Below are 18,839 nucleotides of genomic sequence, written 5' to 3'. Positions count from 1 at the left end.
AATGAACAGGGGCAACTTCCTTGGACTTAGAAAATCGCAATAAATGAAAACAGAAGCGACACCTCATCCATTCATTTGTTCTTGATCACAACTTAGCAAGGAAACTAATACAGAATACTGTACGGGGTTTTGTCTTTGTCATTATCATATACTCTTAATATATATATATATATATATATATATATATATATATATATATATATATATATATATATATATATATATATATATATATATATATATATATATATATATATATATATATATACACATTACTTTCAGTATAAATGTACCATGGGCAGCTGTACATTTATCCTGAACTAAAAGGTACTATTTATACTTTTTACAGAAATGTTAAGTTTTACATTGTTATACTTACTATCGGTGAGTGGGTTGAATAATTTTGTGACCATCCAGCATTTTTGGTGTTTGTGGATTGCAATAACCTTGGCATAATATTGATGCTGATAATCACATGTTTCGTTTGATAAGTCACACGAGGTCTCATTGATTTGCACGCAATCTAATTTCTTATGCCATTTTTTTTCACGATATCTATATATGTAGAAAAGACAATTAAAATGTCAAGATGTGGAAACATTATTTTGCATGCAATTAAACGGTAACTCTGGGCAGTGCACTGTACTTGTGTCACGTTGCAAAGTGTATAAGGGTGAAGTAACAAATACAACTAGAGTGCAATAAAAGGTTGTATACAAAAGATAACATGAATAAAAACGAGCAGTTATATACTTCCGGTTTTCTAGTATATCAGTATCTGTGAATATAAACAATGACCTGTTGTAATTCATTTCTAGATATGAAGCAATAAACTCAATATGATAACTAATTTTAATAGAATATTTTTGTTACTACGTATACAGTACATTTGAAAAAAAGAAAAAATGATCGATATCAGCGCTGCTCCTTGGGATGACAGACTCACCAGGTAGGTAATAAAATCAATTTATTAAATCTACATAAAACAGATACTAGAACATAACAAAAAAGATCTCCTCTCACATGTTTCGGGCGAGTTTGCCCTTTCTCAAGGAGTATGACAAGACATGAAGGGAGGGTGTTATTTATAACTCCCTTCTAATGGTTGACCTAATGTGTTGCACCTGATTAAATGACATATATCTAAATTTCAACACACAGGACTTCTATCACATAATCACAATAAGTATATAATAGAAAGGAAAAAAGTTAAATGCATATAACATGCTAAATTTCTCATAACTTATCTTGATGTATACCAACACGATATTATTCAGAACAACATAAAATGTATCAAATGTCCACAACTAATTAAAAATCAACAAAACCAATTTTAAAGAGTTTTTTGCTATATACAAAGAGACATAGCAAGATTAGACCATTGTATAATATGTATGACCCTGTTAACCATTTGATGACTACAAGTTAATCATAATATGTATAAATGTATATATCATTATTTAATCAATTGAACTACATAATATAACAACATAGAGCAAAGAGAATAATGAATGTAATAACAATGAACAGAGAAGAAAAGGGGATGGGGAAAGAGGGGGGGGGGAAGGGGGAAGGGAGTGGAAGGGAGGGGGAAAAAAGAAAAAAGGGGGGGAGTGGGGGTTTTGGGGAAAAAAAGGGGGAAAGAAGAAAGAAAAAAGAAGAAAAAATAAAGAAGAAAATGACAGAGCATAAAGAAAATAATAATGAAAAACAGTAATATCCGGTATTAAACTGTAGGGATCACAGATATACTTTCAGGTCCCATTCTGTATTGAGACCCTTTGATATTAATGTATCAATGGTGAAGATCCAGAACTCTTCGCGTTGGTAAAGAGTCCTGGATCTGTCTCCACCGCGTTTATGAGCTTTGACATGCTCTAAAACAATACATTTGACATTTTTGAGACTTCCAGACTGACATTCTTTAAAGTGATTAGACGCGGGATGTGTAATGTCTAAAATTTTTATATGTCTAATATGTTCCAACATTCTTATTTTGAATAAGCGGGTAGTTAGGCCCACATATCGTTTATTGCATCCGCACGTGATCATGTAAACGACATGATCTGTATTACATGTCACAAATGACAGAATTTTGTATTCTTTAGTAAGTTCTGTATTAGTAAAACAGTAACTTTTTTGAACATATTGACATATTTTACATTTCCTGCATTTAAAACATCCTTTTAAGTCTGGAAATAACGTATTTTGATGCTCATTTTTATTTGAAATCATAGTAGGTGATACCAAGCTACCCAATGTGTATGCTTTTTGAAAAACAAATCTAAGGTCCATAGAGACCATATCCTTTAGTAGTACATCAGTGTTAAGGATGGTCCAGTGTTTCGTAATTATTGACTTGATGTTATTGGCCTGCCGGCTGTATTTAGTAATAAAGAATGGAGATTCAGCCCTATGAACCTCCCTTGGTAAATCCCTGTAGTCCGTCAGTCAAGGACACCTCCTTAGCTTCAGAGGATGAACCCCTTATGTCCCCTGACTCGGCTAAAATTCTTGGGGCTACGCCCCCTGAACGTTCGGCAATAATACTGGCTCCAGTTAAAAGTATTCTGGAACCGTTTGTTTCCCTAAGCCTGTTCGCAGAATCCCTACTCCTAGGTATTTCGCTGACCCCGTCTGTCACTCAAAGAGCTGAAATCCCTGCTTCTGAGCATAGACCCCTTTTCGTGGAATCTGTTGTCGTTTCTGATGTCCCAGACACTCTTTCCCAAATACCCACTTCAGAGACCAGCACAGTTGTGGTTGCCCCCCTTGCACTGTCTGTGTTCTCCTCTTCTCAAATCCTAGGGTTTAAAGTGAACAGTACATATTATGCCCCTTTCCAAGTGACCCCTTCTGAGATCAGCGTATCTGCTGTTGCTCCCTTAGTACAATTACAGTCAGGGCCCTCCTTTTTGAAGGATCAGGTTTTCAAATTTAAAACTCCCTTTATCCCTGATTTTGTAAACCTGCAGTCCCTTCTCACTGTAGTTAAAAGTTCTCCAGCAGCCGCTGAGTTAAGCTCTGCCGCTGCAAAATCTTCTGTTGTAGAAGCAACCTTCCCTAGCTTACTTCTGTTTTTCCTATCTGTTATGCCTGTTCCCTATGCTTTTCCTCCTCTGTCTCTGTGTGTTGCTGTTCCTGTCCTTGACTCTAAGTCTGTCTCCTTGGAACCGGTGACAGCTATTAGCTCCCCTTCTACGGTCACTTCAGAGATCAGCTTATCTGTCCCTGATCCCTTACTACGCTCTGAGTCGTCCCTTGGCTTCTCTCTGGCTCCTGAGGTAGAGCCTGACGGTCTGGCCTCCACCTCTGCGGTGGTCTGTGAGATGCCTATCACCTTTGCTAAAATTTCTGTTTTGCAAGGTATTTCTCCTATTAAGTCTGTGATACCTGCAATTCCTTTAATTGGTTCCAAGACGCCTGTCACTGAGTTCCCCATGGAGTCTGATGCCCTCACTAGGGATTCTCAGGGATCCAATTCTGAAACAAGCGCAATGTTATCTGATTTCATTACAGTAGCTAGTTCAGTTCCTGCTGGTTCTCAATCACCCACTTCAGTAACAAGCAAGATGTCCCTTGTTTCTATTGGAGAGTCTACCCCAGTTTCTTTCACGGATCATGCCACAGCCTCCGGGATGATTAAAAATGACTTTAAGTCTGGGATGCCTACTCCTTTAATAATACTGTTTCACGCTGATTCGGCCACAGTATTCAGGGTATCCACTACTGACTGTATGTCTACTACTACGAACTCAGGGGTATCGCATTTGGAACTTACAGTAATACCCGCTGTGTCCCTTTTCTCGAAAAATCCCGTCTTTAAGATGGACTTATATTTCCCTGTGTCTTCCACAATACTTGGGGTACTTACTATTGACTGTCCTGTCACAAAACTAGGGTTGCCTCTCAAGAAGGTGCCTGGAGCTACCGATGTTAAGAACCCTATGTTTAAAACAGTAATATTTTGCATTGCTTCTCCCACAGTATCATGCGAGACCTGGGTACCTGGGACCCCCACTCCTAAGCCAAGCTCTAGTTCTCTGTCTTCTTTCTCTGTGTTGGAGGTACCCAGCTTTAACCCCAAGACTTTTTTTCCTAAGGCTGATGCACCGCTTAACCGCCTGCCTGTTTTTTTGGATAAAATCTGTTTTCTCACCTTTCAAACAGACTCCTTACTCCCAGGTCTCTGTGCGGTGCCTAAAGTGCCCTTTCTGGATGGCATTTGGCCTTTCTCTAAAACAAAGGCACCCTTACTGGACCTCGTCGCTTTACCTGAAGCGTCCGTCCCTGTTCTCTATGGGTCCACTATGGGTATGGACATGCTGTCCCCTACCGTCCCCTTAATGCTTACTATGCCCTTCGCCAAGGCCATAACTTTGTATTTGATTCTTTCTAAAGATCACAGACCAAGGGAGGTGGGCCCTTCAACTGCCAGTACCACGACCAAGAACTGCATACACACTGCTACAGACTCTCTCAAATTGCTTGGGATAGCAACCCTGCTTTGTATCAAAAGTACTGCTTCAATAGTGTGCAGTGAACCCTCCCGCCTCATTCCCTCGCTAACCACCACCCGGAATTCCTTGGAAGCTAAAGACTCTTGCAACTTCCTCCGTGCTGATTTCACCAAAGACATTGCCTTCTCTGAAGATCCCTCTGCCATTTTTGTCCGACAATCTGTGTCCTGTGTCCCGTACTCTTGGACTATTACTATGCACCGGACACCTGGCTACTGCCCTTCTGATGTCCCCATTCCGGAGCCCCCAGGTCCCATTGCCCATGTACCAAGAACTGCAGTGCCACCGCTGTCTTTTGTGGCACTCGCCAATGTACACCTGGATTGTGGACCTAATTGTCGCCGGAGACACTTCAGGAACAACTCAATGTCTCCCAGACCTATGAATGGTCCTGTCCACCCAGGCTTCTCACCCAGTGGTGGGGGTACTGTAAGGAATCCCAACAAACTGTGGGCTTTCAACGCCACCTCTCGCCTAAGGAGGTTTAGGAACAATTCCATGTCCCCCAAATCTGTGAATGACTCTGTTCGTCCAGAGGTCTCACCTGAAGTGGGGGGTACTGTAAGGAATCCACTACTGGCTTTGACTATAGCCTTGCAGACCTATGCAGTTGCAAGCTTCCTCTGGCAGTCAATGGCACAGGTGCTGCCTCTCATTGCAGCTTCTGCCCTGTGCTCCATCATTGGAGGAATACTCACACACCCTCCTCCTGTGATTGGATCTCCGCCCTTTATATCCTGGGCGTTGGCACTGAACCAGTGCCGAGCATAACTCCTACCTTGGACTTTACCATCTCTGCCACAAACCGCCCAGACCTCTCTCCTAGTGTTCTAACCTTCCTAGTTCCTGAGTATCCAGAGGCCTGTTCCTGTCTCCTGTGCTGAAGCGTTGTTGCCAGCACTGGTACCTGCTGCATTCTCTCCTAGCAGCGGTTACCCTTATTTCCTGGTACCTGCTGCATTTTCTCCTAGCAGTGGTTACCCTTAATTTCCTGCGGCCTGCTGCTATCTCCATGCAGTGGCCTGCCTTGGACTTCTGCGCTGAAGCGTTGGTTTCCCCGACGCTGCCCTGCGGTGTACTTCGGCCAGCCTGCTGTCTCCCCCTGCTGAGACCGGCATCATGGGCCGAGCCCGCTCCTCGCGCAGAGGCCACTCCCGCGATCACGCTCCTAAGCTGAAGCAGGGAACTCCTGTCTGCCTGTTGCCGATTCCTTGCTACGACTACGACCACCCAGATGTCTTCTATCCTGACCCTGCTTCAGCCATCGATTGTCCTGTCTTCTCCTACCCCGACTTTGGCTTCAATAACGACGATGCTGCCTTCTCCAATCCTGACCCTGTGATATACGACTACGAACTGCGCACTCCGGATCAGTCTGCGCGGACTAAGGTCGGTGATTATATAACCCCACCTCAGCCCCGCGGCCCGGTCCCGGTTTGTGGCGAGCATCGGCGTAACAGTAGCTTGGTATCACCTAGTATGATTTCAAATAAAAATGAGCATCAAAATACGTTATTTCCAGACTTAAAAGGATGTTTTAAATGCGGGAAATGTAAAATATGTCAATATGTTCAAAAAAGTAACTGTTTTACTAATACAGAACTTACTAAAGAATACAAAATTCTGTCATTTGTGACATGTAATACAGATCATGTCGTTTACATGATCACGTGCGGATGCAATAAACGATATGTGGGCCTAACTACCCGCTTATTCAAAATAAGAATGTTGGAACATATTAGACATATAAAAAGTTTAGACATTACACATCCCGCGTCTAATCACTTTAAAGAATGTCAGTCTGGAAGTCTCAAAAATTTAAAATGTATTGTTTTAGAGCATGTCAAAGCTCATAAACGCGGTGGAGACAGATCCAGGACTCTTTACCAACGCGAAGCGTTCTGGATCTTCACCATTGATACATTAATACCAAAGGGTCTCAATACAGAATGGGACCTGAAGGTATTTCTGTGATCCCTACAGTTTAATACCGGATATTACTATTTTTCATTATTATTTTCTTTATGCTCTGTCATTTTCTTCTTTCTTTTTTATTTCCCTTTTTTTTCCCCAACACCCCTACTCCCCCCCCTTTTTTCTTTCCCCCTCCCTTCCACTCCCTTCCCCCCCCTTTTCCTCCCCCCCTCCACCTCCTCTTTTCTTCTCTGTTCATTGTTATTACATTCATTATTCTCTTTGCTCTATGTTGTTACATTATGTAGTTCAATTGATTAAATGATGATATATACATTTATACATATTATGATTAACTTGTAGTCATCAAATGGTTAACAGGGTCATACATATTATACAATGGTAAAATATTGCTATGTCTCTTTGTATATTGCAAAAAACTCTTTAAAATTGGTTTTGTTGATTTTTAATTAGTTGTGGACATTTGATACATTTTATGTTGTTCTGAATAATATCGTGTTGGTATACATCAAGATAAGTTATGAGAAATTTAGCATGTTATATGCATTTAACTTTTTTCCTTTCTATTATATACTTATTGTGATTATGTGATAGAAGTCCTGTGTGTTGAAATTTAGATATATGTCATTTAATCAGGTGCAACACATTAGTTCAACCATTAGAAGGGAGTTATAAATTACACCCTCCCTTCATGTCTTGTCATACTCCTTGAGAAAGGGCAAACTCGCCCGAAACATGTGGAAGGAGATCTTTTTTGTTATGTTCTAGTATCTGTCTTATGTAGATTTAATAAATTGATTTTATTACCTACCTGGTGAGTCTGTCATCCCAAGGAGCAGCGCTGATATCGATAATTTTTTCTTTGTTACTTCTGGATCGTGGTCGCGAAGGAAGTGCGTCATTACCCTTTCAGGTATCACAAGACCAGGAGACACAGAGGGGACGGTCTCTCGTGAGCTGTGTCAGCTCCATCCGTGGGCTGCTGCAATTGCGGCCGCTGGCCCCACATGGGAAGCGGTCTGCAAGTGGCCCTTACCCCGCATCTTCAAAAGGTCTTTTTTCCTGCTCCGCACTTATATCTTATTTGGCTACTAGCTGTGGGGGTCAACCTTGAGTGGACAGACGGTTCCTTTGGATATATACAGTACATTTACCTTAATTTGTCATTATATTTAAACTGGTGATAATAGTCTCATTCGTTGGTATTTTTTTGTATATTTAGCTAATAAGCCCAAACAGTAGACCGTCATCCTCATTAAAATACTCAATAAACCAAAACATAAGTACATTTATATTACAAGATATTTTGCTATTTTTTTTTATTATTATTGTTATTGTTAATAGGTTTACTTTTATTGTGAGATGTACAATGATCACACATTGCATTCTGGGATGGCAACAGACAGAAGTGCTACTAACCACTTAAGACGTGATTTAGAACTTGATTCAATGTGGTCGAAAGCCGCTAATTGCCCTGCAATTGGCCAAAAGCTGCCATTGAATTTAATATTGGTGCTATCAGCTGCTTTGTACCGTATTGAATCAGACCCTTAAATCAGATGATAATTATGATGTACGATTATTCGCTACCTCGTGCCCTGTTATGGTGATGCTCCACATAGCTGTTCAGAGACAACAATATTTTGTATGAATTATCTTTTTTTATCTTTCTCACTCACTAGTAATGGTGGAAAACACAAGGAATTTCAAGATTATGGAAGGGCATGGACCTGAGTGCTCAAAGTATGATAATATAAGAGCTTATGAAGCACCAATACTTCTGTATGTACAGACCCAAGGAACCAACTATTTTCTGTTTTCTGCTCCTAGAACCAGCACTATACGGTCAATATTGGGGCGTTGAGAAACATTGGAGACCATGCTGAGGAATCTTCAGTAGAACATAAGTAGCACGTCTCAATATTAAACATTTTACTTCTTTGCCCTGGGTTGTGGGTTTGTTAAGACACAGCAGCAAATGGATTAACACTTAAAACACCCTATAACTGTTACTTCTAGCATGGTTGCTTTGAAAGAATATAGGTTTAATAAACAGAAGGAAAAAGGGGTAACTCACATCTTGTACTCTACGTTAAAGAGCACTCTGCCTGAAACATTTTGTGGAAGCCAGTTTAAAACATTCTTTGTGTTTATGGAAGAGAAGTACACCCGTCTTAGTAAAGTACAGTTGTTTTTGGCTAAAAGATTAAAAACAAAATAGAAAAATTAATCAGGGCACCGGGAACAGACAGATATTTTATTTTGACATGCTAATTACTGTTAAGCCTTGTTGAGGTTGGATCAGATTTGGCTGATGGAAGTTTTTACCACATATGACAAAGGTGATAGTGATTCATTTACACACTTTTGTATGTTTTGGTCTCTCTGATGTATTTTATCCTTCTAAATAGAATCTACAAACTATTCGCCTAAGTTTGTGGAAATTTGTCCATTTGCATTCTCTGAAAATGTTGCTACAGTAAATTGTGAATTTCCACCAGAGATTTGCCCAGCATTTGTAACTTGCCGATTCACTAAAACTAAACACCAACACATTAAATGCATTCTGCCTCCAGGTTGTCATTTTTATCCATTTTATTATGAACCAGCACATACAGAGACATAATTTCCCCAAAAATGACTTGCACTTTACAAGCTTCTGTAGGATTTGTTTGTTTTATAGTTATTGCAGCAACTTAGCACCAGTTATTCATGTTCATACTTATTGTTTGTTGATGTTTATATTATGTATGTACGTGATGAACGTCCTTAAGCCTTTGTTGCACACAACAAAAGGGCCATTAAAACCTTGTAAAATGACACCTGCATTGATAAGAAGTGTCTCATGTTGCACATTGCTAGAGATTATTAAGTACTGCAGTGGAGATGGCCCTAATATTTCAAGATGATATCAACTTTAACTTAATTACAGATGTAGCAGACGTTATTGCGTTCACAGCCGCATTCCTGCGGGACGTAGACAACTCGCCAGCAGAAGAAGTTGCCATTGTCTTGAATCAGGCGTGGGCAAAATGGGGGGGGGGGGCTAACACACTATTTAACCAGTGGGAGCGTGTCAGCGAGTGCAACAACGTCTGCTACATCTGTAATTCGTGTTCATGAGTGAGGGCCCGATTCATCAGGGTCTTCATCTTCCGAACGTTCACATCATTACGTTTTTATTTCTTGGGTTTTGTGGTCCTATATCAAGAAATGTTGCAACACTATGGTGATGCATGCTACAATATTATCCTTTATTTGTAAAGCGGCAACATATTCCACAGCGTGGTACAGTGGGGGTACAGAGTGATATCAATTATATAAACTGAATGACATACAAGTAAGGACAGACAAGAACAATCAGATACAGCAGGCAATGTGGGCCCTGCTCCTGAGAGCTAACACTCTAGAGGGAATAAGGGACAATATTGAAACAAAAGGTAAAGTTGCTGCTCATTGTTGGGGTGTAGGATCTAGCCACACTACTGCTGGATCTATTAAGGATTGGGGTGCGGGGGGTGGGGGGGTGTTAGGAGTGTAGCATAGCATGGAGTTTGGTCCAGCTGCACAGCTGGTACCAATAAGATTGGTGGGTGGATGTTAGAAGTATGCCAGATAGGCTTCCTTAAAAAAGGTGTCATTAGAGAGTTTTTGAATGTCTGATAGCTCACAGAGAATCTGGTGGTGCGTGTTAGGGAATCCTAGACAGAGGGGGTAGCATGAGGGAAGTCTTGTAGGTGGGAGTGAGAGGAGGTGATAAGGCAGGGGGAGAGGCAGATTTCAAGAGCAGAACAGAATGGAAATTGAGGGATATATTTAGGGATGAGGGCTGATGATGTAAGGGAGGGGGGTGATTTGTATGTCAGAAGGAGAGGGCAAAGCTAAGGATGACCCCTTGGCTGCGGGTTTGGTGTATTGATGAGTATAAGAGACCTGTAGAGGTATACTCAGTGAGACCAATTTCGGGGAAATTAAATTTGGCATTATTTAGCCTGTAACTTTAAATAGCAGTTCAAGGCAAAACATATATACAAAAGAACCAAACACCTGTGCCAGAGATGAGATAGAGGTTAAAAAGGTGAGTTAGGGTGGGGTTTAGTGTGCCAGAGCGGGAGCTGATGAGATGTGAATAGGTTCAAGGGAGTAAGTTGTAGGGTGGGATGATGAGGAGCACAGAGGTGTTTAAGGAGAGGTAGATGTTGCATATGGAGCATGACCTGAAGAGATATCAAGTCTGATGGACTCAATCTTATCTGTGAAGTAGGTGGGAAGGTCTTGGATTGTGGGAGTGGAAGGGAGTGAAGGTGCAGTTGGGCAGAAAAGGGAGTTAAAGGTGGCAAATAGGATTGAGGGTTAGAGCAGGGGTGCGCAAAGTTTTGAAGCTGCGCCCCCTGGTGCAACAGCCCCAGCACTCGTGGCCCCACTTCTCTGTGACCCGGCATCAAATGAAGCCGCGAATCATGTGACATCACGTCACGTGACCCCGTAGCGTCATTTGACACACATTACCATGGTGACGCGTACATCACATGACCCTGCGGCGTCATTTGATGACACGTTGCCATGGCAACGCGTCCAGAAGACTACAGAACCCCAGTAAGTTGAGGTTGCAGAGGTCTCGGTGGACCCCAGGCAGTTAACTTATATGCCTCGGGGAAGAGCGCGGGGCTGTTGCAACCACCGCCCCCCCCCCCCTCAACAAAATCCTGCGTCCCCCAGTTTGCGCACCCCTGGGTAAGAGGACAGAGTTAGTATGAAAGAAGAAACATAGCTTTGCTTGGCATGGGAAATTGCAGTGTTATAGGAACGTAGACATTTCTAGTGGAGGAAACCTGCTGTAGAGTGTGATTTCCTACAGTGACGTTCCGCAGTGCGTGAGCACTTTAGGAGGTAGCGGGTGGAGTTTGTGTGTCATGGTTGTGATTTAAGTTGGTAGGGGGGCGACGTGTGGTGGCATCAGCTGTCTTATATAGGGGTAATGAGAGTGTGCTGTTATATAGAGAGGTTGCAGGTCTGGGCAGGAAAGGTTACAGATGGAAGAGAGGAGAGGTTGTACAATACACACATTTGCTTCATTTTAGTGCCCAGCTATGGGGGAATACTGTATATATCAAACATGTTGTATCTGTGCGTATAGTCCCTCAACTAATGACACGCTGCACTGTCTCAATCAGATGTCATTTACTTCTTTCAAGTGCCATAGCTTTGATGTATTTCATTTGAGCAGACTAATTATATGCCTGATTAAGTGATACACAAACTGATGGCTCGAGATGCGAAGTATTATGCATCCTGCTATAATATGTATCAAAATAACAACAAATTTGGAAAGACTTCTAGAAATATTTGTCTTCTTACATTAACCATGTGTGGAAAACAATTTCATACCCACGTCGGCTCTCCTCGGACATCAAGAGCTGCAAGGTTTTTTGCACTCAGCCGTGACTGTGAAGATGAAAGTTTGAACAACAAAAGTTCATTTTTTTCAAATCCTGATGCTTGTGAGAAGATTTGCCCCTGCAAAGATACTGTATGCCGATTTTTCAGCAAACTTCAACTTTGGCGAAGAATTCGCCAATCTCTATTCTTCATCAACACTGTCATTGTGTCCTATGGACATTCTGTGATATTCTGTTTTATAACATATGTTGTGTTGTCTAGGGAACAATTGCACATGCTACAGTACATCTATAACTACAGTAGGTTTTACATTATACAGTACGTGACAACGACCAGTTATATTTTTTATCTTTTCACACGTGGCTTTCTGTATTAATTTTAAAACCACCGAAACAGGATGTGAATAAGCAGCAAGCATCATAGCACCTTGCAATGAATCTGTGGCTTAAGTTACATGTTAACATTCCACTTCCCCCAGGTTTACTCTATATTGATTCCGTTATCAACCCGGGGTTTCACTGCTGTGAAGAAGAAACCACTTTTGGTAATATGTCATAGATTCGAACAATGACATTATAATTTCATCTATCTCAAACAAACTGCACAAGCAGTGCTAAAAATGGAGCAGGGCTTGAAATAGTATTGAAATATTACAAAGTTAAAAAAAAATGGATACATTTTTCCTGTTTTAAAATACCAAGTGATCCAGATACTGCACAGTACCTAATCCTCAATTAAACGGAATTATACATGGTATAGCAAAATAGGTTAGGTTTCCCTTTATGAAGTACAAATACAGGCTACTGTACTTCAGATAAAGGCAGTTTCATACAAGTAATATTAAAAAAAATCATATTAACTGACTGATGCGTAAAGGGTCTTAAATGTATAACATGCATGATGCATTCTGCGCACACTTTCCTTGTTCACAAAGTTATTTTCCATGCGAATGGTCGAAATATGCGAGGTTATAAATGGTTTATCTGTGACAAGCAGAGATTTTTATCTTAGCAAAATCAATGGCATCATTGTCAGTTCTGAATGCAGTCTCCACCTATGGAGCAACATTTTTAAAGGGTGTGGATAAGAAAATTTCCTGTTGAATTAGAAAATACAATTGCTTACCAAAGATCACCTGGTTGGCATGGTTCATTAAGCCACTTCTCGTGCATGTTATTACTCCAAACTTCCACAAACATAATGGATTAGCATTTAGCAATTACAATCTCATATTAAGAGAAATGATCTTCTGCTTTGTAGAATTTACAAAAACCAGACAACACACTAATCATTAAAACTTAACCTATTTTTGTTGCCATGGAGGACTACAACATCCCTAGAACATATGGGGTATGAATTCCTATAATTTATTCTTTTCGTTTATTTGTGAAGTGCCAACGAGAGATCCCTGTGCAAAATAATGCACTATCAATGTTGATAGGACGAGTGATACAATAAATGGTGCACTGTGCACCAACAATTACATTTTGATACAAGGTGACATACAAGGACATTACAAAAGCATACATAATATTAACAAGACATACAGCACGTCCTCCATTTCAGAAATTAAAAAAGGAAGACAAGCGCAAGCAAATCCCCTATGGCGAATAGTGAATATTTTTAGGGTGATTACAGTGAATAATGGTGACAAAAATAAGTGAAAAAGTCCTCTAATATGACAAATATAAGTGATAGACGGGAGGACCAGCTAGCCAGAGTTTGTAACAGTTGGGCCTATTCACAAAGCAGTGATAAAATCAGTGCTTTTGCGTCCGACTAGGTAGTTTTTTTTATCGCGCTATAAGACATGCAGCCAAAAGCGGGATTCCCTAAGAAGTGAAGGCTATTTTTTTCAGGCCGTCGTCCGACCTGTTTTTTGTATCAGTGCTATTGTGCTATAAATTCTATAGCGCGATAGCAGATAGAAAAAACTGCAACCTCTTACAGGCGATCGTGCAGTAAAAATATTGATTTTAATAACAGTGTAAGAGAGCAGGGGGTCTCCTGAGCTGAACCGCATTGGTTTCAGCCTCGGGGACCCCCTACTTTCCGTTATACAGGCCCAGGTATGGGGTGCCGGTATCCCCAGTGCTTTTAAATCTCCCGCGTCACGTGACCGTGGGATTTAAATCCTGCACTGGGATACCGGCACCCCATAACGGGGCCTGTATCTCATGCGGTACAGTTCAGGAGACCCCCTGCTCATGCACACTAGCATCAAAACTCCAATAACAATACAAAAAAAAATAATTACCGTAGCAGCTGTCCGCTATGGTAATGAAACAGACACCCGCTGGGACCACCTGGGACCACCTGGAAGCCCCCGGACACGTGCAGGGACCACCCGAGTACCCGAGGACCCTCAGACAGCCGCTTTTATGCATGTCTCCATCTCTTTTGCGCCAACCTTTAGCTGGTGAAAATACATTTATTTTTTATTGTACTGTATTGTTTCTAGCAACGGAGGACATGGACGGTGATGAGGATGAGGACGGCCGTCATCGTGGCAGGCTGGCAGGGGTGAGTGCAAGTTTTATTTAATTTATTTCTGCTTGTTAATGTTTTATTTTAAATGGGCAAGTATTATCTATATCCGGATAATAGTAATTTTGTCCAATTACTGTACTGTATGTGTTATGGGGGAGGGGGGTGTATTTATTTCAAAGTATTGGTTATTGTTTTTCTGAGGCACAGGATTGGTACCGCATGCCAGCGAGGACTCCCAGACACCCGCAGGGACCACCGGAGGGCCCCAGGACACCCGCGTGGACCGCCCAAGCGCCCACACCGGCTTTGGGGCACTCAAAGGGTTAAATGTTAGAAGTGCAATTTTATTTTTTTACACTGAAAACTCTGGGGAAAGTTTGACACAGAGTGTTAAGCACTAAATTGCAACAGTTGTTTATCTCAGTGGCCATTAATTACTGGTAAGTCATTCAAATGTCTTACATCATTTTTATAGCCCAAAATGACTGAGGTGAACTTTTCATTACCAGTCTAATGTATGAGAAGGGGCATCTTGAGCATATTACACCCTATAACGATATAATTAATTATATTTCAAATATCTTGCCCCACTGCCTTCTATTCTACAGAAGATTTATACAGTAGTTGTGTATTTTAAACTTGTAGTTTTAGGAGCTTGCAGGGTATAAAAGGATGGGAAATCTGGGACGTATTAGAGTTTTTGTTCCCCAAGTACTAGAAACGTTTGATTTTTGGTTGTATAGCATATTCATTATTACTTTTATTATTTACAGAGGAGACATCTGAATCCTGGACTCTACAGCGTCTAATACAACTGCTGAAGAATACCATTGGGTAAAGTCCTGTGAAAATAGCATGCCCATGGATGTGACAGTTTAAATATTATATTAAAAACATACTGTACATTATCTATGTTGGAACAAGCCCTTCTTCCAAGTATATAGACTGTGGCTATATAAACTTAAACATTACTATACAACAATAAGCATTAAATGTAGGCTGCTAAAAAACGGGATTCAAGTGCAATGCAATGAACTGTTTAGTCACAGAAGTACAGTATGAGTGCAGGGAAGCCTTACTTTTCATGTTCATTATCTGAAGAACTTCAGACATCACTTCACTAGCATCAGTCACTCTTAAAAGTTGACATATAGTAGTATTCCAGGGACAACCTGGTTGTATGTCTTCTATTTTAATCTATTTATATTCCACTGGGAAAGTACACTGCCCGCAAATATTCTATTAGAGAAAAGACCCCCCAAAAATAGGACTAGCCGAAGATGTTCCATTTAAAATTCAGAAAATCACTTCACTGAGACAGACTATTCTGTGCAACCAATTGCAATGTTTATTTTGCAAAAAGGAAATGTTTGAAAAGGGAGTGCTAGTTTGTGGTTTGTTTAAGAAGAGTGTGACCTGACAAATTTGCACCATACTGTATGTATCAGAGAAAAAGCAATCGCATTTAAATCAATAGGATTTTTTCCCCCAAACAACTGAGTAATATTTTTGCCCCAGAATAACTCCACTTTTGCCACTTGATACATATATCCTTTACAACTTAACAACATGCAGGTTAAAATAATAATAAAAAAAGCATTAAAAAGCCCTCTGATTATAGTATAGTAGAAGCTTTATTAAAAAGATGATAAAACAACTTTGCCCTGTTTTTCAACAGATACAACTTCTTGATAACAGACACAACACTCTAGCGCCTATCAAAGCAAAGAATAATACTGTTTATATAGAGTGTGTAATCCCAACTCTTTTTTTAAACACATTTAAAACAGTGGTTGACATGGCAATGTTGTCATGCTTCATTATAACTCAACATTTGTATATTTATAACTGTCATTTAAAGAAATAGTGCACCAAAACAGGTTGAAACAGGTACAGTATTACACACAACCTTAATGTTACAGAAAAGTCCAGGGTCATAGCAAAAATAAATAAATAAATAAATAAAACATAGGCTTGCCATTTCAGCATTATGTAATAGTATATAGGCATGTGTGATCTGTGTTTATCTTAGTACATGTGCAAGTGTGAATGTGCAAGTCTGTGTATATCATATACATCCATGTGTCTGTGTTTAGACTATGTATGTACTGTATATTTCTATTTATGTATGCAGCACTTAACAAAAAAAGGCAATAAAATACAGGGAATTAAAATACAATAAGTGCAGCAATCATACAAGCATACAGTCTCTATCCCAGAGAGCTTACAATCTAAGTGCTTCAGTGTATTTGTGTGTGTATCATTGCACTAATGTGTGTGGCAGTGTGTCTGTACATTATGTGCATGCTGGTATAGAAGCTGTACATGACAGAGAGCCAGCATTGCTTTGCAGCTGAGGTTGCTTTTTGTGTATGCAGTACAAAGTATTTGACCTACATGACTTCCCCGACAGCCCCTTATCCCACTTAATTACCTGGATCAGCAGGTGACGGAAGGAGGAACAGAAGCAGCAACAGTATAGCCCATATAAGCCGCAGAGCACCTCGCCACCTGCTAGACATTGGGCTACAGGAGTCATCAGATCTTGCCTGTGGCTTCAGTATGAGAAGGGTCATGTCAGGTCACATGTGCTTCAGCTCCATTGCAACCCCAGGATAAACGTTCTCTTAACTTTTGAGCGAGCACAGGCTGTGCCTGCTGCCTTTGACACCTGCATTAGGATTCTGTGTTGTGTTACTGGCAACTTCCTTGAGTTTTAGATTGCTTCTGGTTTGCAGTCCCTCTCCCCCTCCCTCTTTCTGCTTCTATGTCACAGGAGCCTCACCCAGCATTCCAGAGGGTAGAGCTGGGTCAACCTACTTTTCCCTTTCCCCTGTGATAAAACTGGTGTGTTGTTTGTGCAACCTGGCTTAGAGGAGGATCTGGAAGTAAGGCCTCGTTCAGGGTGCAGGCTTCGGAGGGAGGGCGTGCTGCCGTGCGAGCTGCCGTGGGACACAAAGTATTCAAATTGAATAATGGTTGTCAGGGTAGCAGCTGCCCTGTCTCCGAAGCCCGGAGTTGACGCTGGCTACAGTTTCAATAGACAAAAAATTCGTTTTTTGAAGCTGCAGCAGCGTCACTGGGACCTCGGCAGCCAATGAAATCATTCTTGAGAATGATTTCAAGACTGCAGCCTCGATCCCTAACCTCACGTCTGTAGTCCCGCCCCCTCAACTCCTGAAAAAGTCTGCTGGGGATGAACACACATCGCCCAGCAGACTGCCGCCCGCCCTCGCGAACGCCCGCCCTCCCTCCAACTCCTGCCTCTGGCACCCTGAACGAGGCCTCAGTCTGCGTTCAAACAGAATGCGATGCGCCGTGCGCGCGCACGTTCGCCACTCTTGCGCTTTGGTGTGTGTGAGTTTTCAAACAGAAAATGATACCCTGGTCACATGTGTCACCCCGACAATTTTTATTATGGTATTCAAATATTACAATAACAAAAATATGCACAAATCATTTTCACTTCATTCTGCAATCGCAAAATAAAGCGATGCTGATCCCGGGGATAAAACATTGAAAGTTTAGGATTTTATTATAAATTGGACTCCTAATAGAATGATGGTGTTATTCTGTGTCTGTGCCCAATTTATGGTCTTTGCAGTAAAGAGTTTAATGCAAATTTGGTGGTTGAGGGCACTTTTTCTCACCACAACTTACAGTAAAATACTGTCGTTTTTAAAGCTAGACAAATTTTTGCAAATGTTGACAAAATTGCAAAATGTTGTGCGAGCAGCCACATTCGCGCACTTAAAACTCTAGAATAAAGATACCACTCAAGCAGACTAAATAATACGTCCCCCCAAAACCCACTGGTAAATGAGCCAAAGAAGAGAAAAAGGCTTGGCGTGCTGAAAACCCACCATACCCCAAATAATGACAGGCACTGCATGTGGGGGAAAGTAATGCCAAAGCTTTATTGTTTTCACTTACTAAATTTAACAACTCTTTTTCAAGCTCCTGACAGGCAGCCCGACTGTAGTTCAAAGCCCCACGGGATCGCCATGGCTTGTGACTCCCGCTGCTACCCATATAAGGGGTACACATAAAACCCCTCTAAGCTCAATCCCAGACCCACCTCACTGTGATTGTCTAAAAGGGCTTAAATAGAAAGCCTGTATTGGTCTGAGGAATCCAGCAGGGAGCTGGTTAATTGCTGCTACAGATAATTAACCAGTCTCCACCTGGCTCAACAGACAGGTAGAAAAGCCTCATGCTTGAACTTCAGGAGAGATCTCTTCAGCAAAGAGGGACCTTGTTTCCAGAAGAGATCGACAGGAACAAGTGGTCTTAAGCACAGGACTGTGCTATCAGCATGATCCCCAAGAACCAGTCATCCTTTCCAGAGCACAGCGCACCCTGGAACTTGCCAAAGGGTGCCCCCCCCCCACCACCAACGGACACCAACATAGACCCAGAGACTGATATAAAGGGCCCCCTGCTTACAGGTACTTCTTTGGACTTTGGGGTCATAGTTTGGAAAGAGGCCATACC

The 18,839-nt window shown here is 41.3% G+C and overlaps 1 protein-coding gene across 2 annotated transcripts in view; it reads right to left on the bottom strand.

The window, feature by feature from the left end:
- LOC142493587 (interleukin-20 receptor subunit alpha-like) overlaps positions 1-17,075 on the bottom strand; it is a 48,140-nt gene extending 31,065 nt beyond the window's left edge. The window contains exons 1-3 of one of the 2 annotated variants that reach the window (XM_075597833.1): positions 16,780-17,075; positions 8,533-8,653; positions 380-555 (exon numbers count right to left, since the gene is read on the bottom strand). In XM_075597833.1, the coding sequence (XP_075453948.1) occupies positions 380-555; positions 8,533-8,653; positions 16,780-16,921 (439 nt within the window). In that variant the 5' untranslated portion in view covers positions 16,922-17,075. The remainder of the gene's footprint in view (positions 1-379; positions 556-8,532; positions 8,654-16,779) is intronic. The other variant, XM_075597834.1, reaches the window with a different exon arrangement.
- Positions 17,076-18,839: the final 1,764 nt, after the last annotated feature.

The sequence above is a fragment of the Ascaphus truei genome, chromosome 4, assembly GCF_040206685.1.
Source record: "Ascaphus truei isolate aAscTru1 chromosome 4, aAscTru1.hap1, whole genome shotgun sequence".
Classification (NCBI taxonomy): Eukaryota; Metazoa; Chordata; class Amphibia; order Anura; family Ascaphidae; genus Ascaphus; species Ascaphus truei.
Note: the sequence above shows the minus strand (reverse complement) of the source record. Positions and strands in the feature narration are given on the sequence as shown.